This window comes from Ipomoea nil, unplaced genomic scaffold (assembly GCF_001879475.1).
Source record: "Ipomoea nil cultivar Tokyo-kokei standard unplaced genomic scaffold, Asagao_1.1 scaffold3125, whole genome shotgun sequence".
Taxonomy (NCBI): Eukaryota; Viridiplantae; Streptophyta; class Magnoliopsida; order Solanales; family Convolvulaceae; genus Ipomoea; species Ipomoea nil.
This window is the reverse complement of record NW_017619553.1, coordinates 14,285-40,511: the sequence shown is the minus strand read 5'-3', so window position 1 is coordinate 40,511 and position 26,227 is coordinate 14,285. Positions and strand designations below refer to the sequence as shown.

At 37.6% G+C, this 26,227-nt stretch overlaps 2 protein-coding genes and 1 long non-coding RNA gene across 3 annotated transcripts; 2 read left to right on the top strand and 1 right to left on the bottom strand.

Annotated features, from left to right (window-relative positions):
* Positions 1 to 4,349: 4,349 nt before the first annotated feature.
* On the top strand, positions 4,350 to 5,419 carry LOC109166898. Its single transcript, XM_019315798.1, has 2 exons — positions 4,350 to 5,272; positions 5,317 to 5,419. Exons 1-2 carry the CDS (start codon positions 4,350 to 4,352, stop codon positions 5,417 to 5,419), a joined length of 1,026 nt encoding a protein of 341 aa, XP_019171343.1.
* A 10,541-nt stretch (positions 5,420 to 15,960) lies between these two features.
* On the bottom strand, positions 15,961 to 23,625 carry LOC109166899. Its single transcript, XR_002051752.1, has 3 exons — positions 23,462 to 23,625; positions 17,635 to 17,636; positions 15,961 to 15,975 (listed from the first exon to the last, which is right to left on the bottom strand). It is a non-coding gene; the product is annotated as an uncharacterized LOC109166899 (long non-coding RNA).
* A 234-nt stretch (positions 23,626 to 23,859) lies between these two features.
* Positions 23,860 to 24,441, top strand: LOC109166897. The gene has a single exon (XM_019315796.1). It carries the CDS (start codon positions 23,860 to 23,862, stop codon positions 24,439 to 24,441), a length of 582 nt encoding a protein of 193 aa, XP_019171341.1.
* The last annotated feature ends 1,786 nt before the right edge of the window (positions 24,442 to 26,227 follow it).

Here is a 26,227-nt window from a genome sequence, read left to right as displayed (position 1 = left end):
CCTTTTGGCAGGCATCACATAACCTATCTTTCGTGTAAGATGTTTCGGGTAAGCCTCTTACAAGATTCCTTTTTGCAAGCTTACTTATTGTCTTCATGTTCAAGTGGCTTAGCTTGTTGTGCCATTCTTGATTGAGATCTGCATTGCTCTTGGCTACAAGACAAATGTTAGTATTAGAAGAATTTAATGAAATTACATACATGTTCTTCTTTCGTTGGCCTGTAAGTGCTGTCCTGCCATCCTTCGTGTTTATGATTTTGCACTCTTCTTTAAGGAATTCTACTTTGTATCCTTTGTCGCAGAACTGACTTGTGCTTAGAAGGTTGAATTTAAGTCCTTCTACATAAGAGACATCTTGTATGATTATTCCTTTCTTGATGATATCTCCTTTTCCTCGAGTTTGGCCACTTGTTTCTCCTCCAAAGATGACTTTGGGTCCATTTATTTCTTTGAAGTTGCTCAAAATTGTTTTGTCACCAGTCATATGTCTTGAGCATCCACTGTCTACATACCATATGACCTGTTTCTCCTGCATCAAAGATTATGTATTTTTAGGTACCCACTTAGTTTCGGGTCCTTGGGGGTTAGTAGTTAATTTTGGAACCCATATTAACCTAGAGTGCACATGACTCATCCTTGGTCCTCTGTATCCGTTGGAGGTGCGATAATCGAAATAAACACTGGCAAAGATTTTGTCCTTATACTTCCTTTGTTGCTCTTTTGGTGGAGGATTTTCATAATGCCAACGATAATTGGTTTGTTTACGTCGATGTGTTATCTTAAGAGCTTTCCTCGAGAGGAGTTCCGGGTAAACAAACCAATCTTCTTCTGAAGGCCCAGTCCTTCCATTCCCATACCCAGATCTTCTGAGGATCCTTTCAGGTTGTTCGTTCTTTGAGAATTCCTGAGCAGAACTCTTTAGACGATATTGCCTCTGGTTAACATTTGTCTTTTTATAGGATCGAGAATTCCAGTTAGGCTGACTCAATTTTTGGTGTGGACTTTTTCCACTGCCATTTGGTCCATTCCTTTTGACACATATTTGTCTAGTATTGCCTTTACTAGGTTTTCTCTTTCCTGTTTCCACAATTCGTTGTACAGCCTTTCCTTTCGGTTGGCTTGTTGATTGTGGTGCTGTGACATTGTTATGTACCATCATAGGCTCGGGCAGCTGGGTTGGTCCTTGAACAAATATGGTTGCAAGACTCTCATGTGAGTATGCATTGTTCGTTTCGACTTGTGAAGAGGAGCTGGAGTTAAAGCCAATTCCGCTTTTCTCTCCGGGCAGTCTGGATTCGTTTAACATTCTGTCCATTAAGTTGGATGACTTGTTAAACTTGTCCAACACTTCAAGCAATTCTTGCTCTCTCTTTTCTTTTGCTGTGCACTGCTCCTTAAGAGCGAGAACATTTTTCTCGAGCTGCTCCTTAGCAATGATCAGCATTTTGTTCTCAATTCGAACTTGCTCTAATTCATTATGGCTAGTCATGAGCCGAGAGTTCTCCTCTTTCAGCTTGGAGTAAGTGCTATTTATCAACTTAAACCTCCTCATCATTTCAGTGACAGATTCACTGGAGGTTTGACTCACTAAAGAACTTGATTCGGCTGAATAGCAAGAAGAAGAGTGAGAGTTTACCTCTTCTTCATCTGCCATGAGGCATAGTTCCTCTGATTCTTGGCTGTAGAGGCATAGTAGTCCTTTCTCCTCATCGCTGCTTTCGTCTTCTGAGCTTGAGCTTGAGGTACTACTTTCGGGTATAGCTTTTTCAGTGTTTTCGGCAACCACCATTGCTTTTCTTCTTCCCTCACTCTTGGAGTTTGATGATTCTGGTTTATCACTTTTCTTGTGCTTTTCTCCAGATTCCCTTGAGGAGCTTGTGATATTGTTGCCATCTTGATATTTGCTAACCATTGGATAAGGGCAGTTCGCTTTGAAGTGTCCTAGCTTTCGGCAGTTGTAGCACAACAGCTGTGAATCAGTGGTTTCGGTCTTTGAAGCCTGAGGGAAACTTTCATGCCTCTTTCGGTGGCTTGACCATTGTGGATCTTGAAAGTTGTTCTTTCTCATGAATCTTTTCATCTTCCTGACAAATAGGGCATATTGTTCATCAGTTAAAAAATCACAAGAGTTAGATTTCGACCTGTTAGGGGTTGACGCCGCCTGATTTGCTACGAGGGAAATATTTCTCGTTTCTGGTTCCTCAGCATCTTTCGGTTCATGTTCAAACTCATATGCTTTGAGATCATTGAAGATTTTGGCTGTGGGTGTTGTTTTCATGTCACGATTATCTCTCATCGCGATGACCTTCATCTCCCATGACTTCGGCAATCCACGAAGAATTTTTAGATTCATCTCCTTTTCGGTGAGTTCTTTTCCAAGGTCTGATAAGTCTCCCATTAGTCTTGTGAATCTTAGCTCCATCTCCATGATCGTCTCGTTTGGTTGCATCTTAAAGTCTTCGAACTTCTTCATGGCTATTGTCAGTTTGTTATCCTTTTCTTGTTCATCTCCTTCTCCCAGGTCCATTAGAACTTTCCATACTTCCATAGCATTTTTACATTTTCTGACTCTGGGGAAGAGTGAATCATCTAGAGAGTTGTAAAGAATGTTCCTTGCCACATTGTCCAGGTTTGCTCTTGTTCTTTCTTCCGAGTTATACTGCTCTTTCGGCTTAGGTATTATTTGAGGAGCATCTGGTCCTTGAGCAGCAGCCTGTGCATTTGCCATCATCACTGTGATAGGTCCAGTAGTTATGACGTCCCACATTTCATCATGAATAGAGCACAGAAGAGCCAGCATTCTTAATTTCCAGTCATCAAACTTGGCAAGACTAAAAGCAAGCTGTCTAGAGCGATTTTGTGCATGTTCTTTTTCCATTTAAAAAAAAATCGTGCAACGAAGAAGATCCAAAAAAAAGATCAAAGGTGGATCTACCAGGCAGTAAAATGCAAAAAGCCTTCACCGTTCAAGGTATTCTGCTCTGATACCACTTGTTGGTCCCGATAGATTGAGTGGTGAGTCTAGAGGGGGGGGGGGGTGAATAGACTCTCGTTTTTCTTTAGATTCTTTAAAAGAAAAACCCTGACAACACTTTTGAGTAAGATAAGCACAGCGGAAAGGTTATTAAGAGAGGGTTGCACGAGTTTGATAAAAGGATAAGATGAGTGATGAAAGAGATGATATGCAAGCAGTAAAATAAAGCAGTAAGTAAAGAGAAGAGCGAGACGAGATTTTATAGTGGTTCGGCCAAACTTTGCCTACTTCCACTCTTCTTCCACAACTGCTGGAAGGATTGCACTATCACTCTTTAGTACAATTACACAAAGACTTCCTTGATCACTAAGCCGGACAGCCTTTGAAGGTTTTTCAACTCCGAGAGTTTACTCCGCCTCTATCAACTTCTTCTTCTAAGTTGAGGTTGGTAAGAAAGTATTTCTTGATTCCTCCAACTGTGAAGTCTTGTTGGTGTGGATGATTGCTTCAAGAGTGCAAGACTTCTTACAAGATGTAGGGCAGTGATGATTGATCTACTTCAAATGCCTTAACACCTTAAATAGCTGGTTCGCAAAGAGCTTTGAGATTTGTTCACTTTTCAAGAGCTTTTTGCAAGAGAGTGAGTAGAGTGATAAAATGAACCAGCACCTTCTTAGTTGATGAAGGTTGGTTTATATAGGTGATAAAAATTCATCCGTTGGAGGGAGATGAATTTTTCAAACCTTTTATCTGTTGGACAAGGACCATGGAGCCTCATGCATTTAATGCTCCATTAATGGGTTTGTACTATGTAGCCGTTGAAGGTATGGAGGATCTGATGACTTTTGTCTTTTAGCTCCAGAGATAGTACAACTTCATTAATTGCTCTTTGGATAGCGTGTCCCATGAGTTGAGGTCCTTATTGTCCTAGGATGTTGTCAAATCAGACAGGTAGAGCATTCTTCTTGTTGATGAGAAGAAGAATACTTGTTGAGATAGTCTTGAAAAGAACTGTCTTTTTAATGACAACTCCTTCTTTCGTTGCTGTGGAGTCTTCTTTCGCCTTGATCAGCCTATGTTCTATTCATAACTCTTTTCGTGTGTTTGTTCTAGCTTAACACGAATTACATATGAGTTATGGCAACTTTCGTCTAGAACGAAAGTAGCGATACAATACAAAACGCAAGAGTTAGGGGTCTACTTTCTACATTACATTGGTATCATCAAAATCCTAATACAAGGTTCCTAACAGAGAGCTTTGCTGAGACCCTCTGAATTCAATGGAACAGTAACTTCTTCTTCATTTTTTTTTGATCTTGTCCTTCTTGTTTTCTACTGCCTCCATTGGTTTCTTCACATGGTATCAGAGCCATAAATGGCGTGGCGTCCACCTAGTGTAAATATGGTTCAGCAAGGAGCTTCAATCCCAGCTCCGATTCCAACCCCAGCATCAAATCAGAACCCTAATTTTGCTTCAACTTCGAATGGGAACTTTGATCCCAATGATCAGACAAATCCTCTCTATCTTCATGCGAATGAGAGTCCTACCCTACAGTTGGTGACAGCTCAGTTGGAGGGAAGATCAAACTATCATTCTTGGGCAAGAGCCATGGAAATGGCATTAAGATCCAAGAATAAGATGACCTTTGTGAATGGTCTTGTGGCTGCTCCAAACAGACTTGATCCAAAATTCTATTACTGGGAGAGATGTAATACTATGTTGTTGTCCTGGATTTTGAGGGTTGTATCTCCCACCATAGCTAGTAGTGTGCTTTGGATCAACACAGCTGAAGGAGTATGGAAGGACTTGAAGAAGAGATTCAGTCAGCAAGATGTGTTTAGAATTGCAGAAATCCAGTCACAGATTCACCACACTAAGCAAGGTAACTCTACTGTGAATGAGTACTTTACACAATTGAAATTATTGTGGGATGAGTTGCTTGTTCTAAGACCTATTCCTAGTTGTGAGTGCTCTCCAAATTGTGCCTGTGGAAATAGTCTGTCTGATAAAGTAAAGGCACATTTGGAAAATGATATGTTGTCTGCTTTTCTCATTGGCTTAAATGACAATTACACAAGCATTAAGAGGCAAATCATGCTAATGAAACCTCTTCCTGATGTTGGTGAGGCCTTCTCCATGGTTTCACAACAAGAGAGACAAGTGAATATTGAAACTGCCAATCTAGAGGACAGCATAACAAGAGTAAATGCTTTCTTTACAAAAGCAGACAACAATGGAAGGAGACCTTTCCCTAACCAGAAGCAGAAGATTATATGCAGCTACTGTGGATATACAGGGCATACAATTGAGAAATGCTATAAGAAGCATGGATACCCCCTAGGTTGGAAACCAAGAAGCAAAGGAATGGGTTCAACAAATCAAGTTCAAGCTTCTGTGCAAGAATGCAACTGTACAGAAGCCAAACCCCTCTTTACTCAAGATGATTGCAGAAGATTTTTTGAGTTTATGCAACAAGGGAAAACCAAGGGCAACACCCCTCTTGATCCTAGTCCTCAGGTCAACACCATAGCAGCCAACTTTATCCCCAATGATCAATTTGAAGGTAACACTGATAACTCTAAATCAGAATGGATTCTTGATAGTGGGGTTACACACCATATAGTATGTAGTGTACATTTACTCCATACATCTAAAAGGGTTCAAGGAATTCATGTGGATCTGCCAAATGTATATTATGCAGAAGTATCACATACTGGGATTGTCCATTTATCTGCTGATTTAATCTTGAAAAATGTCCTTTGTGTTCCCATATTTCACTATAACCTTGTATCTTTGGGGGAACTTGTGAGAGGATCATAGTACAGCATTATCTTTAAATCTGACCAATGTACAATACAGGATCAACACCATGGGAAGATGATTGGTGTGGCTAAGCTGAAGAAGGGACTCTATCACCTCACCCTTCCTGTTTCTGCTCAAAAAAAGTCTATTGTTTTTCCAGCTGTCAATACTTGTAGTTTCTGGCATGCTAGATTAGGACATGTGTCTGAAGGAAAAATAAAAGCTCTTCATGCTTTAGATAACAAAATCTGTAATGACAAACCTGTAGCTTGTGAATGTTGCCATATGGCCAAACAGAAAAGGTTGCCTTTTCAATCTAGTACATCTGTTGCAATTTACTGCTTTGATCTTATTCACATGGATATATGGGGTCCTTTCCATGTCCCAACCATTTATGGGCATAAATATTTTTTAACTATAGTGGATGATCACAGCAGATCCACTTGGACCTATCTAATGAGAAGCAAAAGTGAAGTAAGACAGATTTTTCAGAACTTCTATGAGCTGATCAACAAACAGTTTGGAAAAGGAATCAAATGTGTCAGAACTGATAATGGAAAGGAATTTCTCATGGAAGACTACTACCATAAGAAGGGAATAATTCATCAAACATCTTGTGTTTATACCCCTCAGCAAAACAGCATTGTGGAAAGAAAGCATGGGCATATCCTATCTGTGGCAAGGGCACTCCGATTCCAAGCTGGTCTTCCTGAAGAGTTTTGGGGTGATTGTATCTTGCATGCAGTGTATTTAATAAATAGACTTCCATCATCAGCTCTAGATAATAAAATCCCATATCAGATCCTCTTTAATAAAGTCCCACAGTATCAGCACCTTAGGGTGTTTGGTTGCCTAACTTTTGCTAGCATTCCCAGCTGTCAAAGAAACAAATTCTCCCCAAGGGCCAGGAGGTGCATTTTTCTGGGATTTGCTAATGGTGTAAAAGGGTACAAGTTGCTTGATTTCAACACTAGAGAAGTGTTTCTATCCAGAGATGTCTCCTTCTATGAGAGCATCTTTCCTTTTCAAAGTCAGCAAAATAAGCAGCCTTCCAACTTGGTTCTACCCTCAGATGATATATCAGACTTGAACTATGATGAAGACACTGTCTTACCTCCCATTGAAGTCCCAGTTGCTTCACAAGACACATTTGAGGTCCCTCATGTTGGTCAAGACAATACAGATCCACCACCAGAGCCAAGAAGATTAGCAAGGGCAAGGACCAGGCCTGCTTACCTTGGTGATTATGCTTGTCAGAGCATCATAAACAGAACTTCTCCACATTCCATTTCAAAGTTCCTGTCATATGATAATCTCTCACAAGCCTATAGGGTCTTTGCTGTGAATGCTCTAAATGCCAGGGAGCCAAAGACCTACAATGAAGCAATCAAGAGTGAATGCTGGAAAGAAGCCATGCAGTCAGAGATAAATGCATTACAGGCCAACAATACTTGGATTCTCACTGACCTCCCTCCCTCCAAGGTGCCTATAGGATGCAAGTGGGTATTCAAGACTAAACTAAAAGCTGATGGTACTATTGAAAGACACAAGGCCAGGCTTGTGGCAAAAGGATACACTAAGACACCTGGCTTAGACTACCTAGATACTTTCAGCCCTGTGGCAAAAACAACAACAATCAGAGTCCTACTTGCTGTGGCTGCAATCAAAGGATGGATCCTTCACCAACTAGATGTAAACAATGCCTTTTTACATGGAGACTTAAATGAAGAAGTCTACATGACATTGCCCCCTGGTTTCTCATCAGCAAAATCAGGTCAAGTGTGCAAGCTAGTCAAGTCCCTTTATGGACTAAAACAAGCTAGTAGGCAATGGAATGTGAAGCTAACCCAAGAACTTCTGAGCATGGGATTTAAACAAGCTATATCTGATTCCTCTCTATTCACAAAAGGCAAAGGTAATGACTTTATAGCCTTACTTGTATATGTTGATGATATGGTTATTGCCAGCCCTTGCATAAACCAAGTACAAGCAGTCAAGAAACATCTGGATGATGCATTTCACATCAAGGACTTAGGTCCCCTAAAATTCTTCCTAGGACTGGAAGTGGCCAGAAACAGCAAAGGTGATAGGAATATTTTTGTAAGTTTTGATGAGCCAAATGTACTTTAGATCCCCTTAGTTTTTAGGTCCTTTGGTACAGGCATCATAAATCAGAATATCGAGTCAAAAGGAATCTACCATAGGAAGAACAAAATTAATTTGAGAAATTAATTTTGGTCCTACAAGTATTCATCCGAGAAAGAAGCATAAAGGAATGGCGTTGCAAAGAATGATCGGATGAGCCTAATGGCGAAATGGTAGAAGTCTTTACTCAAAACGATCACACCCGAGATTGATTCCCCCCCCCCCCCCCCCAGGATTTATTTTTACAAGTCAAGTTTTCGGACAAGCACAATGCTGTCAAGGAGCACAATGCTACCAAAAAGAGCACAATGCTGTCAAGGAGCACAATGCTACCAAAAAGAGCACAATGCTGCCAAGGAGCACAATGCTGCCAAGGAGCACAATGCTACCAAAAAGAGCACCAAGCACAATGTGTGCTAAGAAGCACAATGTTCAAAAGAAGCTCAATGTTCAAGTCAAGGAGCACGATGTTCAAGTCAAAGGAGCACAATGTGGCAAAGAAGCAAGATGATCAGAAATTGTTATAAATTCGAATGAATTTATTCTAAGTCTACCCACATGCCACAAGAATCCAAAATTGCCTAAAAGACATTTGATCAGAACGGAAAAATACTTATGAAGAAATGAATATAAAAACTTATCCTAGAAATAAATTCTATCAGTTGAATTTATTTCAAAGATACGTTGGATATTCAATATGACAACAAAATAATATTTTGAACAACTAGAAAATCAATTGGAGATAAGATATTATTTTGTCAGGCAAGTTGACAATCAAATCAAAATTGAAGACCTACTATTGTCAACAATATCAGGCTATGAAGATTCAAATTTCAAATATCAAATTATCCCACTCCAACGGATATATTTGATTGCCTATAAAAAGCCATGAAGACTTGAAGACAAGCAGAGATAGAGGTGCAATACACACGGATAAACAAAGTGCAAAATTCGAAAAGTGCAAGTGCTCAAATATTCTTAGAGACTTAGTCTGAATAGTCTCAAATCTAGTTGGAGAGAGATACAATTACCTTTGTATTTGTAATTGTAAAAAGAGTATAGCTGTGTGTAAAATACTCTAGTGAGTGTAGCTGTGTGCAAAACACTCGTAGTTGCTAAGTGTAGCTGTGTGCAAGACACTTAGTTGGCGTTGAGTATAGCTGTGTGCGAAATACTCGGAGTTGAGTGTAGCTGTGTGCGAGACACTCGGAGTTGGGTGTAGCTGTGTGCAAAACATCCGGAAGAAGTGCTTGTGTAGCGCTTATTCACTATTGTAACTGTGTGTGGAAAATAGTGAATTTCTCCTAGACGCGAAAGGAGAAAAGTGGACTAGGAAGATTATGCCACTTCCGAACCACTATAAATTGTCTCTCTCATTTACATACTGCACTTACATAATTTGCTCTATCTATCTATCTTATCCGACTAACCCGTTTACTATTCACAGTTAATCTTAATCTTTCGGGTTTAGTGTGTTTTCACGTGTGCATGTGACTCAAACTTCACGAGCTTAAATATTGAATTATTCTAAGCAAGTTTGACGTGTTGCATGTAACATTCGTTACACGGTCGACGTGATACGATATTTATTTACAATCTTGAATATTATTATTATATATTGAGTGCACCATCTCCTTTAAATATTCAAGATATCTCTGTCACTTTACATATCATCTGTACCTATCTTACATGCGCATTTAAATTATTGATTGGGCATAACTCTTTACACTCTATTATTCCGCTGTGCAGTTTAAACTTACTCTATTTACTTGTTACTTAGAGTTGAAGTTACCAAAGAGTTATTTATTTTGAAAAAGCTTGAAAGTCTATTCACCCCCCCCCCTCTAGACTTTCACCACCCTATTGGGACCAACAAAAGGGATCAGTTTAACTCAAAGAAAGTACACCCTGGAATTACTTGAAGAAGCTGGCTTCTTGGAATGTAAACCAGCCAAAACTCCTATGGCAACATCATCCAGACTCAGCAGAACCACTGGCAACACACTTCAGAATATTACTCAATACAGAAGGCTGGTAGGGAAATTGTTGTATCTAACAATCACAAGGCCAGATATATGCTATGCTACATAACAATTATCTCAATTCCTAGATTGTCCTACTGATGAACACTTACAGGCTGCACACAGGGTACTGAGATATGTCAAAGCATCCCCTGGCCAAGGTCTATTCCTCTCAGCATCATCAGCTCTATTGATCAAAGGCTTCTCAGATTCTGACTGGGCTGCATGCCCAGATACTAGAAGGTCTGTAACTGGCTTCTTCACGTTTCTTGATAATACCTTGGTGTCTTGGAAGTTAAAGAAACAGCATACAATATCCAGAAGCTCATCTGAGGCAGAGTAAAGAGCTCTTGCCTCTGCAGCATGTGAAATCCAATGGCTAGTCTATCTGCTACAAGACCTAGAGATCAGCATTGATTCCCCAGCCATGCTGTACTGTGATAGCAAATCAGCCATAGCAATAGCTGAAAACCCAGTCTTCTATGAGAGGACCAAGCACATTGAAATAGATTGCCATCTTGTAAGGGATAAGCTGCAGAAACACATATTGAGATTATTACATGTCACCACCACCAACCAACTGGCTGATGTTTTTACTAAGCCTCTTGCTGCTAATTCTTTTTCCAGTTTCATCTCCAAGCTGGTTTTACATTGTCTATACACTCCAGCTTGCGGGGAGGGGGGGGGGGTATCAACAGATGCTCAATCATCAGCTCAGTCATCAGCAAAATCACCATCCAACAAAACTGACTGCTAGATCAGCAACTAACTTCTGAACAGTTCAAACAACCTTCTGTTAGAATAGCTAAGAGTTAGTTTGTCTAGTTTGTTAGATAGATGTGATATATAAGCTCTCATTTACTTTCTGTAATAGAGTTAGAGAGAAAAAAAGAGGAAGATATTCAGTTGAGAGCTTTGCTGAGACCCTCTGAATTCAATGGAACAGTAACTTCTTCTTCCTTTTTTTGATCTTGTCCTTCAATTCTTGTTTTCTACTGCCTCCATTGGTTTCTTCACAATTGGTGCCAATAATTTATCATATCAATATATAATGCATCTTTGTCTTGATTCTTTAATTCCTGAGGTACTGCAGTCATTACTTGTTATCAATCATCATAGTATCAGAATTGTAAAATGTTTTCACACTGCTTCCACAAGTATCAAGTGGTCAATTACTCAATTTTTAATTTTTATTATGTTGAGCTTGTTGTCTACTTGTACGGGTGTCGCGCAAAGCCAAACACTTTCACATACAGAGAATATATATGTAAATTAATCATAGCAAGTTACATGTATGCGGATATAATGAGTAATATGGGGATTTTAGAGGTGGTCGGAACAATTTCTTACCAGAGAATTGAAATGTTTTTTTTTTTTTTTTGTTTTTACTTAGATAACTTTAGGTGGTCGGAAAACTATCCTCATACGGGCCATATCAATAATATGAAAATGCTTTTTTTCGCCCCGACCACACTTTCCGACCACTTACAATTGTGGACGCAATTTCCAACCACTTCATGCGGTGGTTGGAAATACATGATAAGCTTAAAATAATAGCTTATTCCCTCGTGTGAGTATATAGTTTATTTTAAACTAGAAATAAGCTTAAGTCGTATTAGGTAAAACATGATAAGCTTAAAATAATAGCTTGTTCCCAAAATAAGCGCTTTTTAACTTTTTTCATTTTTTCATTTATTAATTTACAAAAATGACATCATTTACTCTTCATTATTCAAAATCCTAATATATTAGTTCTTATCCTTTTGTCTTTTTATGCTTATCAACTAATTCAACAATTAATTTTACCAAAAATTATAATTACAATTAATTAGTTTATTAGCTACTAGTTTTTTAAACTTTCAACTTTCAGCTAGGTGTGTCAAACAAAGCCAACATTTCTTACTTTCTCAAGGGGTCATAGAAACCTTACCACTAACAACACGTTTATGAATTTTGATGGGAAATTTTGTATGTAATTTCATCTTTAGTAATTTTTATTAAATTTATAAATAAAATGTTAATAAATTTAATACAAAATCCAGTAAAGACTTACGAAATTTTTATTAAATTTATAAATAAAATGTTAATAAATTTATTACAAAATCCAGTAAAGACTTACGAGGACCTTTCGGGGCAGACGGTGAATTTTCACAAGTCCAGTATTTGTTTTAGCAAAAATACTATAGGTATGGTCCGGGACATGGTGGATGGCATTTTTGGAGTAGCTCAGCCAGCAAATTTTGGAAAATATTTAGGCTTGCCAGCCATTGTTGGTACAAATAAACGGACTGTATTTTCCTATATTGAGGATAAGGTGAGACAGCGTATTGGCTCCTGAATTAAGAAGCTTCTATCGCGGGCTGGTAAAGAAATCATGTGCCACAGGCCATGCCTACATTTTCTATGTGTGTTTTCTTGATCCCGACTCATTATGTAAAGCTTTGGAAAGGACTATGAATAGATTTTGGTGGAGTAATGGTAGAAGTGGTAGGGGTATTCATTGGATGGCATGAGATCGGCTTAGTTATCCAAAGAAGTTCGATGGATTAGGTTTTAAGGATTTAAGGGCTTTTAATTTGGCAATGTTAAGTAAACAGGGGTGGCGATTCCTCACTAATTTGGCAATGTTAGGCAAGGTGTTTAGCTGCCTGTGTTTATAAGGCGAGGTATTTTCCACACTCTACATTCTTGAATGCTACAATGGGTAATTGTCCAAGTTTTTGTTGGAGAAGTATCATGGCATCCCATGATTTAATTTGTCATGAAATCAGACGCAGAATTGAGAATGGTGCTACAACTGCAGTTTGGGGTGACCCATGGTTAATGGGGGACTCTAATCGTAAGATCCAAACTGTAATACCACATTACTTAAGTGACACTATTGTTTCAGGTCTAATTGACCCCATTTCTTTATCTTGGGATTTACCTTTACTTAATGAATTGTTTTTGCCATATGATATTGATCGAATCATTCGTGTTCTAGTGAGCCCTGCCTATGATGATTTGTAGTATTGGCAGGGGATCCTAAGTGGATTTATACGGTTAAAGGAGGTTATTGTAGCATTATGGGGGACCTAGCCCCATATCCTACCGGTTTCTCTCCTTGGAATAAAATTTAGAGATTGAAGGTTCCCCTAAATGGAAAACTTTTTTTGTGGAGGGTTGTGAGTAATGTGCTTCTCGATCACTACAACTAACTTATATAGTAGAAGGGTGGATGTCCCTCTTGCATGCCCTATGTGTGGAGTCCAAAATGAGAATGTAATGCATAGCCTTGTATCGTGTGAGTATTCTCAACAAGTGTGGCATGCTTCTTCTTTGCTGGTGCAGTATGCGGCTGGAGATGAGTTTGCTAGATGGCTGGATCGGATGTTCAAAGTGTTGGTTTGCATGGTGGCGGTCATGTACGCAGTGTGGAACCAACGCAATTCGGCTGTGTGGGAGGCAAAGCTGGCGCATCCGAGAAGAATATGGGCGAATTCTCGTGGCTCCCTGGAGGCGTCGCAGCTGGCGAGTGGCGGGAGACGGGATGGCAGGCAGCCTAACGCGCAATATGGCACGCTGGAGGCGCCGTGTTTGGTGTGTGTGTTCGGTGCGGGCTACGTCCATGGCACTGGCAAAGCACCGTACGAGGCAATTTTGCTCAGTCCTACAGGAATCTTCATTGCGGCGACCAACGAACCTCTTCCCCTATGCACTAGTCCTTTTATGGCCGAGTCTTTTGCTTGTAAGGAGGTTCTCTCTTGGCTTCGAGAGCGGAATATGGTGACCATCACACTTCGATCAGACTATTCAAATCTTTGTCAGATTCTTCCTTTGTCATCGTCTGTTATTAGGTCTTGTGATGGTTTAGCAATTTCGGATTGTAGAAGTTTAATGAGTTCGTTTAATTCCTATTCTATTTCTTTTCGTACGTCGAATCAGTTAGCTCATTCTTTAGCGTCACCTGTTTTACATGCTAGTGCTATGTTACAGGGAGCCTGATCCCCCTGACTTTATTTTTGTCCTTCTTCATTAATATATGTTGTTCTTAGTTTCAAAAAAAAATTATCACAAAATAAAATATGTTTTATGAAAATTAAAAAAAAAAAGAAAAAAAAAAAGGAAAAGGGTCAAATAAGCCCTTGAACTATACGCTAGAAGTCAATTAGGCCCTCAAACTATCTAATGTTGCAATTAAACACACGAACTCTTCATTTTAAATCATTGAAGCCCTATGACCGGTTAGTTCCGGGTAATTGCCTGTAAATGCCTCTGTGGTAGCTGACTAGACAATATAGTATTATTTTTAAATTGCCAAATAAGCTAACTAAAAATCAAAAAAAAAAAAAAAACATTAATAAGATTTATAAATGTAATCTGCTTTCACGATGAAATCACTCTAGTTCGTTCGCCGCTTCCTCTTTCAACGACACAGATTCTTCAAGCTTTTCTTCTCTTCGAGCCCTTCTTCTCCTCCTTCTCCACCTTCTCCACATATTTCTTTTCCTACGTTTGTCTCATCTTTATTACTCTTGGAGATGGCAGCTTCTTCTTGGAGTGGTTCACCAAAATCTCCCTCAAAAGTTGAGGCCAAATTTACAATATGAGCCATCCTTATATTTTCGTTGTGGATTGAAATCACTACTATGTGTATCACGAGACAATGGACAACAATTTTTTGGGTATCAACGGTGGAAGGTACAAGTATTTATAAATTTTTAGATTTTAAAATTTTATGAGTTTTGTTTTATAATTTTTTAGGTTATTGTTTTAAATTTGTTTGGATTTTCAAAATTTTCGTTGTTTTCAAATTTATGATTCTCTTGAATGGTTGAATTTTTCCAGGAAGGTGGTTGTGGGTATTTTATGTGGAAAAGTGTAGTATGGAAGGATAATGAGCTTGAATCTGATTTGAATATGAAGATTGAATTAGAGTTGAAGAAAATGAAGTATGAAGTTATGGAAGAAATTCAGCGATTACGAAGTGATGTTGAGAAGGCTATTCAAACTGAAGTTGCAAGCAAAAAAAAACATAGAAATACAATAATTTGTTTAGTAATTGTTGTAGTAATAGCCGTGTATGTAAATTTGCAGCAAATGGCAATACCATATGAAGCTATGTTGCCTTTGTTGTAGTTTAATATGATGTTTTTGTTGACATATAATCAATGTTGCTGATCTAGTTGTGTATTGGCTTTGTTATTGGCAATTCAAGTATAATTTACTATTTATTTAGTTTTTTAATGATTAATCTTCATTGGCAATTTGTTCTCATAATTAAACTTCATAATATGAAAAAAAAAAATCACATTTAGGTCCTTATTGTTTTTGAGTCCCTTTGAATTAGAGGACTTTCTTGCATCAATTAAATCCAATACTCCTGTATTATTTGATTTTGTTCATGTTTCCCTTTTGCAAATGCAGAGGAAACACCTGGAGTCCCTAGGCTCCATTTTGGGATAGTTGATATACTTGTTAGATATTTCAATTGTATATTTTAGGTCTCTTAACTGGGATCTGCTTGACTCAGTCACCTAGCTTAAATTTAATTTGTTCTCTATAAAAGATTGCACATTGATTTATTCTCATTATTGAACATAAAAATCTGCCAAAAAAGCACAAGATTAAAATTCATAATTTGCACATGATTGAATACACCAATAAAGAAGCCATACATTTTCATTAACATGTTTGCCAAAGTAGAGTCAATGTACACATTTGTCAAAGACATAATTCAACATCTACGTACACACAACTTAAGTCAGCTGCTAAACTATACCAAAAAAGCTGTTTGTAATGGCAGTGTTATGTTCCAAAAACAATCTATTGGCAAACAGTACCAAAAACCAACTACAAAACTCTACTTTCTAAATGTAGTGGTGTGCTATGTCAGTTCATTGGTGTTTGGTTGAATGACTCCTTCCCTTGATTGGCTAGCCTGTAACAAAGATTATTATTATTAATTCATCTAATAACTATCTCAAATAAATGACATCTTGTTTGGCTAGCCTGCAACAAAGAATTGTGCGGCGCGATGGAGCTTCACTTGCCTCACGATTTCTTTTTCTTTTCGGTCTCCTTGTCATTTTTTTTTTTGTATTGGAGCAAGTATCTCCTCAAATTGTGTCTTTGGTCAGAATAAATCTCCATTCATTGGTTGAAGTGCATGTGCATAGGTCTTTAGGTACACTTCCTTTGAATAGCAGGAGTCAATGTACTCCTTTGGGTCCCTTCCAGTATCGAAGATGGCACAGATAGCGTGTGGACATGGTATACCAGAAAGATCCCATGACCTGCATGAGCAGCTTCTACCTGCAAGTTTCACTTTGAATTGTTGTCTCCCTTTCTTAATTTCATAATCATCATCTCCATTGAAACAACCTATCATGATTAAAATTCAGTAGCTTAAAATCCAGCAAATAATCACTGAATAATCTGATTTCAAAAAGAAATATAATTACCTTCCATCCCATACTTTCAACTATATTTGCATTCAACTTCTTCATTATCAGTGGTCCATAATTTCCTGTCCACCTTTCAACAACCTTTATTTGTTTTTGCAATCCTCTTCATTACCCCTACTCGAATGTCTTCCAACATAGGGATAATGGGCTTTACTCTTGCTTTCACCAAAGTGCCATTAAAAGCCTCACACAAATTATTATCTACAATGTCACACTTGACAGTTGTTCTAAAGAAAGCCTTACACCACAACCTTGGAGGATACCTTAACACACATAGACACACATATACTTTAAATTATTGCACAAAACATGTATGAATCATAAATATATAATTGCTTACCTTTCTAAATCAGTTTTTGCTGTGATCTCCATCTTTTCTAAACATTTTAGTTGTTCATGGAATTGAGCTTCAGTCGTAGCTTTGGCACACATCCAAAACTGTTTCTTCAATACTTTCCCTCTGTGTAGCTTACTCCAATTGGCATGCACATGTCGAGCACAGTTACGGTGCTCAGAGTCAGGAAACAATTCTTGAATTACACGTGTTAAACCCTACAGGAAAAGTATGTTCAAATGCTGAAATATGTTAGGTAAAATGTTGAAATATGTTATTTTGTTTTTACCTTCTGTTGGTCATTGATTATTGTCCAAGGAAAAGTATTTGTGATGCCCAAATCTGCCTTCAATAACCCTAGAAACCAGCTCCAAGAATCCGTGTTCTCAATCTCTACAATTGTCCATGCTATAGGGTACATTTGGTTATTAGAATCTCTACCAACTGCACTTAAGATTTCACCTTTCAACATTCCTTTCAGAAAACACCCATCCAACCCAATCACTTTCCTACACCCTTCTAAAAACCCTAACTTTAAAGCTCCAAAGCAAACATAAAATCTCTGAAACACACAAGGACTGTCAGGGATAGTTCTGTTTGTTTCTATCTTTGCATTTGTACCTGGATTGGAGTCCATACATTCTGCTGCATAATCCCTAATTCTACGAAATTGATCCTGAAAACCAGCATCAATTTTCTTCAGTATAGCCCTCATTGCTCTTCTCACCATGCAAATATCCAAGTTAAGATTCAGTTCAGATTTGATGTGATTTTTCAATTATGTTGGTCCAATTGTAGGGTTATCCCTTATGTTATCCTCATACCTATCTTCAATCCAATTTTGGTTCACAATTCTCAAGCTGTACTTTTGGTTGCATCTGTGTTCTGCAGTGAGTGTTTTCAACTGAAACCACTTGAGACTTTCATCCCATGAACCAGTAGCATGAAATGGGCAAGGATTTAGACATGCAAATGACACCCGCTCTGGTTCATTCTTCACATAGTGAATATTCATCTTCGAGTACACTGCATAATTGATCATTGCTTTCTTGAATTGCTTCCCATCATCGTATAGAGTCCCTACTTCAAGCTCAATTGGCTGAACATTGGGATTATACGAAAGGTTTTTAAATCTACTTATTGCCTTCTTGGACTGCTCAAATGGTGCTTCTTCATTGTCTTGTTCAGAATTATAGCTTGGGGGGTCTTCAGAGTCATAATACTCAATCTGCACTTCTACATTCACACCCCTATCCAAATTTTCAGTTTCAACCTCTACCCTTGCACTTTTAGCCCTTCTATTTTCCTCATCATCATCAGATGAGGCAGTATGGCACTCAACATAAACAAAGGCATCTTCATTCCCTTCCAAATCCTCAACCATGTATTCATCTTCATCATCATTGTATTCATCTTCTTCCCCTTCCAAAGCATCACCAACTAACTGATCTTCATCACCTTGTTTTTCCAAATCATCACATCGTTTTTCATTATCTGGTTGTGTAACCACCCCAGGATCTTCTTCAGCTTCTAATACAGTATCTCCTACATTTGGTGCATGTACCGTGCTGGTAATGACAACCCTGGAACTACCTCTGCATTATCTATACCATGCTCCACAAATATATAAACTTTACCCCACGTAGAAGCCAAATAGATAAGGTCAAGTGTACTTCTATCATTGTTTAGCAGTTGTAGGTTCTCCATTCGCTCATGTGGTAATTTGTATGATAGAGATAGTATGCTACCATACCTATCTTCCTTAATATATTTCAGCAAGTGTTGATATGACAAATAATCTGGGTCCAACATAACTTTTTCCACCTCACCATTTACATATTTCATATCAGGTTGTTGGACAAAGCTGCCACCATGGTGAATTTGTATTTCTACAATGGAATGCATTCTTAAAAAAACAAATAAATATATATTTTAGAGGTTGAAGGTAGTACACTGGTCAACATATTTAGTTCAAAAAGCATCAAATTACAGCTTTCTCATAGCATAGCATACATTTAAGTATTTATACACAACATACTCCAGACAAACAACATGTGCAATGGGGGACCACAACAAAACAATTTGTCTAAAATGCATTCAAGTGACCCACACCAACCCAATTTGTCTCCATTTTTACATATGGGACCCAAATCACAAAGCTTCTAAATTCACACCATTCAGTTGAAAATTTTCACTGTCAGAATATCAAATATACAAATACCCATATCTCCATTATCAAATATACAGAACCCATATCTCCACTTTCAAATATTCAAAACCCATATCTCAAAAAGCTTATTACAGTTAGCTACCAATTATCTAAAAACTTTAGTTCCTAAAAGCAAAAACAGTATACTTTTAAGGTTTGCTAATAGGAAAGTTTTACTCCAACAAGGGATAGTTCAGGGAAAGCTAAGGTTACCTCTCTACAACAACTTTTCGTCTGCTCCAGTCTGTTACATACCTTCCTAGTTGGTGAAAAATTTCTTCGAACTGCTACGATAGATGCTTGTCTACTACCAACAATATGGCTTTCAAGCTCGCTAGATCTTAGCCTTCGTCTTGCTGCGATGGTTCACCATCACTTCGCTGCCCTGAGTTCGCAATTAAGGAATACGCTGAGTTCGCTGAGACTTCAATTTGGGTTAGGGTTAGGGGGTTTTGAATTTTGGTTCGTATTTCATATGTTAATCTTTTAACTCTATTTGTTTTTTTTTTTTTTACTTCCTATTTCACTATCACTGCACTGCCACGTTATTATTTATTTTCTTATTAATGTTTATTTTTTTTTGGTTTTTAGTTTGCTTATGTGGCAATTAAAAAATAATACTATATTGTCTAGTCCGCTGCCACGGAGGCATTTACAGGTGATTACCGGGAACTAACCGGTCATAGGGCTTCGATGATTTAAAATGAAGAGTTCGTGTGTTTAATTACGACATTAGATAGTTTGAGGGCCTAATTGACTTCTCGCGTATAGTTCAGGAGCCTATTTGACCTTTTTCCCTAAAAAAAAAAAAAAAAAAAAAATACTTACTATACAAACGAAACACAACTGTTAAAAACGAAAAAAAAAAATTTGTAATGGGATTGGACGGACGGAAGGGTGTCCGTCACGTCAACTCCCCACCAACTTAATCGAAACGACGTCGTATTGGACCGGAGTCCACAGTGCACTGTGGACCCTAATCCACGATATAACGATTGTATTTTTAATGTACTGAAAATGAGTTTTTAAGTAATATACTAAATAATGAACCTTAAATGCACAAAAAATGAACCTTGAGTATGATTTTAATGGACTTTCAATATATTAAAAATAAATTGTATGTTTTGTATGTATTGGCCTACATGTCCTCAAATATGAGTATAGAGATATTATGTTTAAGGTCGGTTAGGTTCTTGGAAAATATATGATTGCAAATGGAATTGAAATTCCATTAAAAAAAACAATTATTATTAGGGCATATGATATTTAAGTTTATAGTCCTCATTTTTCTATATTTATTTGCCCAGAAGGTAGATTAAGGGCTTTAATTCTATGAGTCACCCTTTAGCATGAACCTTGACGATAAATTCTTGACCAAAAATGGTCCACCTATCCCATCAATCCCTGAAGGATTGCTATGACGTTACTATGACTCAAGTTCTTTTTACCCAAGTCTAACTCAATGCATATCACAAATCAATCCCTCAAGGATTGCTATACCCCTTTTTTTTCACCTAGTACGTGGTTTCAGAAGTAACATTTCCCTATCTGCGTTATTTTATTTGCGTAATCTATTTTATATCACCACCACAACGTACCTCTAAAAGGGCTATCAAAGAAACCTCCGTCTATTGATTAAATACCGAAAGCCCATGATAGGGGATCAATACATATAATTGGGTACGTTGACTGCATTCCTAATGAAGATTGTTGATGAACAATATTTATGTTATTATTTTTAATAAACTTTGTTAGAATTAGTAAGAAAATATTTACTTAATTTTGTATTTTCTCTTATTTTAATAAGCTTTGTTAAATTAAAGTTTGTGTTTTATTATTATTATTATTATTATTATTATTATTATTATTATTATTATTATTATTATTATTATTATTATGTTATGTTTTTTTCCATCCCTAAATAAAAGCCGTGAATAGCAACACTCCAGACTCAGGACGCGAACACCACAACAATACCGCGAAAGACGGAACACCGAGAACGAACGATGCGGACAACACAAACGGTAGAGGCTCCGGTCTTGTGAACGTCCGATTGTTCGGAAGCTTCAATGGCAGTTCTTGATTCAAAGCATTCTGCGGAAGTTCGGACCACAACTTGGAGCGAAATCTCGTTAAAGAATCGAAGGTCCGGAACAGTATAAAAGGGGGGCAAAATCGAAGAGAGGGGATCATCATTTTTCATCACCGAAATTCATCACCTTTCCCCAAAAACTTGCTTCAAATACGTCCGTCTGGGCGGAAATTAACTTCGGAAACTCCGGGCATTAATCTGATCCGGTGGCTCGTGAATTCCGGCGGTGCTGTCCATTGGCGATCTTGGAAGCATTAATCCGACAGCAAAATTCTGGCGAAAGACTTTTTCGAGCAATCTGGTTCTTTTCTCTTTAAAACTTAATTCTTTAATGTGCCTTGTTTTTCTCTTCCTAAATTTCTGAATTGTAAGCAGCTTAATCCTTGGTTCCTTTTTCATTTTCTCTATCTCTTAATTTGTTGTGATTAGAATTCTTTCAATGCCGAAAACTTTAAACTGTGTTGCAATACTTAATGTTTTATGCTAATTGCATTTACCAATATACTGTTAATTATGCTTAGTTGGTAATGTTGTTTTGGTGAAACATTGAACCATTGATGCCAGTTATCATTTCTTTCTTGATTATAAAGGACTGTCAATTTCTTTGTTCTAAGAATATAATGAAAAAGCCATGATCCAACAATAACTGCTTTATCTTGATTTATTATTTAATTATTGTTGAGTTTTTCCTTCTCTTTAATTCATAGTCTCTCTTCGCATTACTTTGCCAAATTCCAAATTGTGAGTACTGCTTTTAATACTGCATTTTTCCAACTCTTAGCTCTTGAAGCATTGATTTTAATTGTTTTGCACTTGAATTGATTCGTACGATTGATTTTTGTTTCTAGCACGTTAAATTATCGAGTTAATTAACTTTAAGATTATAAATTGCATATTATCAATTCCTCTTGGGTTCGACCCTTGCTATTGCACCATATTACTACGCTGACTCGTGCACTTGCGATGACAATTAAAAATTGTCTATCAATTTTTGGCGCCGTTGCCAGGGAATTGTTTATTTTGCAATTTATTTTCTGTTCTTCCTCGTTTTTCTTATTGTGCAATTTGTTTATTTGGTTTATTTTCCTTCGCTCAATACTACTTATAACATTTATTTCTAATTTGCTTTTTGCTTTACCTATCTTTATTATCTTGTTTCTTTATTTGCTGGCTTATTTTATTTAGTCAAAATATTAATTTATTTACTTTTTTTTGCTATTTTATTCGTTCATTCATTTATCTATTTATTTTATGCATGGTCGCCGTTCTTTAAATCCTGAACTATTGCCTTTAGACGATCGCATCAATAGAAAAAAGAAAAATAGTTTACCTTTAGAACCACAAGAAACAACCACAACCATGGCTGAACTTCCTCCACCTAACCCCAACCCTAGGCTCGTTCCTAGGTTGATGAAAGACTTTGGTAGGCCCCAAGTAGGAACTTCACCTTCTTGTATAGTGCTTACCAATGCAGCCAGGAATTATGAGCTGAAAACGATCCATTACAATCAGTTGCCATCTTTTCACGGTTTAGCAACCGAGGATGCCCTTACCTTCGTCCGGGATTTCTACGGGGTAGTCCAAAACTTTCCATTGAATGACCTGCCAGAAGATGAACTAAGGAAGAGGTGTTTCCCGTACACTCTGAGAGATGCGGCAAAACAATGGTTCATGTCTCTCACACCTGGATCCCTTCGGACATGGACGGAGGTTTACAATAAGTTCATAGGTAAGTTCTATTCCCATGCTAAAACTTCTGAATTAAGAAGAAAAATTGCAAATTTCTCGCAAGCTGAAGGCGAGCCTTTCCATGAGGCATGGGAGAGGTTCAAACTGTTGCTTATTCAATGCCCTCACCATGGTTACCCATTGGAGCTGCAAAATCAAACCTTCTATGATGGTTTGACCCAAACCAGCCAATCAATTGTTGATAATGCGGCTGGAGGTGCCATGGGAGAAAAAACTGCGGAGGAGACCTTAGCATTGTATGAAATGCTAGGAGCAAACTCCCAACAAAAAGGCGTAAGGGGACAAACATCAGGTATGAATGAAGTTAATTCAATTGCTGATTTAAAGAATCAAATGTCTGCGTTATTAGATGAAAAAATGAATAACTTCTGTTCTATGATGGCTATGAAGCAAAATAATGCATATATGGTTGGAGAAAATGATAGTTTTGAACAAGCCAATGCAATGAATAGCTTTAATCAAAGGCCCAGAAATGACCCGTACTCTAACTCTTATAATCCGGGTTGGAGGAATCACCCTAACTTTTCTTGGGGTAATAATCAAAATAATTTTCAACCAATTGCTCCACCTCAAAAACCATCTTTGGAGGATACCTTGCATAGTTTCATGCAGGCCACCAAGATACAACAGGACGGATATGATCGACGATTCCAAAAGCAAGAAGAAGCTAATGATCACCGCTTCCAACGAACAGAGGCTTCCCTGAGAAAATTGGAAGTACAAGTGGGGCAACTTGCTAAATCTATGCAAGGCCATGTGCCAGGTAAGTTGCCTAGTCAACCTGAAGAAGCTAAAGTTATGACTGTTTTAAGAAGTGGTAAAGTTATTGAAAACAATGTAAAAGCGAATACCACTTCTGAACCAATTGAAATAGTTGAGAACTTGGATGTCGATGATAATGTTAATAAGGATGAACCCAAATTGCATAAATCTGCTAATCCTTATGTGCCCCCTAAGCCTTATGTTCCCCCAGTTCCATTTCCTGGTCGATTGCAAAATTCAAAATTTGATAAATCATTTTTTGAAATTTATGATTTGTTATCAAAAGTGCATGTGAATTTGCCTTTGTTAGACATGATTAAAAATATGCCTGCCTATGCTAAGTTTTTGAAAGAACTAAACACTAGGAAACGTAAGTATGAACATAATGAAAAAGTTTTCATGTCTAAAACAGTGAGTGCTGTTTTGCAAACTGACTTGCCCCCAAAATTAGAAGATCCCGGTAGTTTCATAATAACTATTACCGTGGGGAATTCTAAGAAAGAAAAGGCAATGCTAGATTTAGGGGCAAGCATTAACTTGATGCCATATTCTGTTTATTTGCAATTGGGTCGGGATAAATTAAAATCTACTACAATGTCCCTCGAGCTTGCTGATCGTTCTGTTAGATATCCCAGGGGCATTGTAGAAGATGTTTTGGTTCAAGTTGATAAATTACTAATTCCTGCTGATTTTGTTGTTCTAGACGTAAATAATAAGTGTAATCATGAGCAGGACATGCCTATTTTGCTTGGCCGACCTTTCATGGCCACAGCAAAAACAATGATTGATGTCCAAAATGGAAAACTAACTATGACTGTCCTTGATGAAACTGTTGAATTTTTCATTCTGAAATCAATGAAATTGCCTGAAAACGATATTAGTCATTGTTTGTTGTCGATGTTTTAGATTCAATAATTTCTGCTGAGTTTTTAGATGAATATCCATTGAAGGTCAAAGAGACTGAGGCCAACGAAGTGGAGTCCGGCCAAAGCACAATAAAAGAGGGGAGTGGTGAAGGAGGTTCAGTTACAGGCTGTTTGGAGCAAATTAAGGAAAAACTCCATTCAAGTGAAGCTGAAGTTCCACCCAAGCTTGAACTGAAACCTCTCCCTAATTCTTTAAAATATGCTTTCTTAGGTCCAAATAATACTTATCCTGTAATAATTGCTTCCAACCTTTCACATGAGCAAGAAAAAAGTCTGCTGGCGGTATTAAAAAAATATAAAAGTGCAATTGGTTGGACAGTAGACGATATTAAAGGAATAAGTCCAACGGTTTGTATGCACCGGATCCTACTTGAAGAAGGGGCAACTCCTGTTCGCCAACCTCAACGTAGGTTAAATCCAAATATGAAGGAGGTTGTACGTGCAAAAGTCCTAAAGTTGCTTGACTCAGGTATTATTTACCCAATTTCAGATAGTAAGTGGGTAAGTCCAGTTCATGTAGTGCCAAAAAAGTTTGGGATTACTGTGGTTAGTAATGAAAAAAATGAATTAATCCCAACTAGAACAGTAACTGGGTGGCGCATGTGCATAGATTATAGAAAATTAAATGCCGCCACTAAAAAAGGTCATTTTCCTTTGCCCTTTATTGACCAAATGTTAGAAAGTTTAGCTGGGTATGCTTATTATTGTTTCCTTGATGGCTTTCAAGGTTAGTTTCAGATTCCTATTACACCTGAAGATCAAGAAAAAACGACATTTACATGCCCTTTTGGCACTTTTGCTTATCGCAGAATGTCATTCGGGTTATGTAATGCACCTGCGACTTTTCAAAGGTGTATGACGTCAATATTTTCTGATATGATTGAAAAATATGTTGAAGTGTTTATGGATGATTTTTCTCTGTTTGGTGATTCTTTTGATGATTGTCTAGCTCATTTATCTTATGTGCTTGAAAGATGTGTTAAAATGAACTTAACCTTGAGTTGGGAAAAAAGTAATTTCATGGTTAAAGAGGGCATTGTTTTGGGGCATATCATTTCTGACAGGGGAGTAGAGGTCGATAAGGCTAAAATTGAAGTTATTTCTAAATTACCTCCCCCTACATCTGTGAAAGAAGTACGGAGTTTTCTTGGTCATGCAGGTTTTTACAGGCGATTCATAAAAGATTTTTCAAAAATTTGCAGGCCTTTATGTAACCTGCTGGGAAAAGATGTTGTTTTCAAATTTGATGATGATTGCCTTTCTGCTTTTAAGTTTTTGAAAGAAAAATTAACTGCTGCTCCCATTCTTGCGGCACCTAATTGGGAGTTTCCTTTTGAAATAATGTGTGATGCATCTGATTATGCCGTAGGTGCTGTGTTAGGACAAAGAATTAATAAAATGCCTTATGTGATTCATTATGCAAGTAGAACTTTGGATAGTGCTCAGGCTAACTATACAACTACTGAAAAGGAGTTGTTGGCTATAGTCTTTGCATTAGAAAAATTTCGTTCTTACTTGATTGGTTCTAAGGTGATTGTTTATTCTGATCATGCTGCTCTAAAATATTTGTTGGCTAAAAAAGATGCTAAACCTAGACTCATAAGATGGGTTTTGTTGTTGCAAGAATTTGATTTAACTATCAAGGACAAAAAAGGGTGCGAGAATGTGGTAGCTGACCATTTGTCTCGTTTACCTGAAGTAGCCAATAATTATCCTAATTCTGATATTCCTATCAATGACAGGTTTCCAGGTGAACAGTTGCTCTC

Coding starts and splice junctions, on each gene's coding strand:
- LOC109166898 (XM_019315798.1), top strand. CDS start 4,350: ATGGCGTGGCGTCCACCTAGTGTAAATATGGTTCAGCAAGGAGCTTCA. Junction 5,273..5,316: donor AGCTACTGTGGATATACAGG/GCATACAATTGA, acceptor GATACCCCCTAG/GTTGGAAACCAAGAAGCAAA.
- LOC109166897 (XM_019315796.1), top strand. CDS start 23,860: ATGCCTGCCTATGCTAAGTTTTTGAAAGAACTAAACACTAGGAAACGT.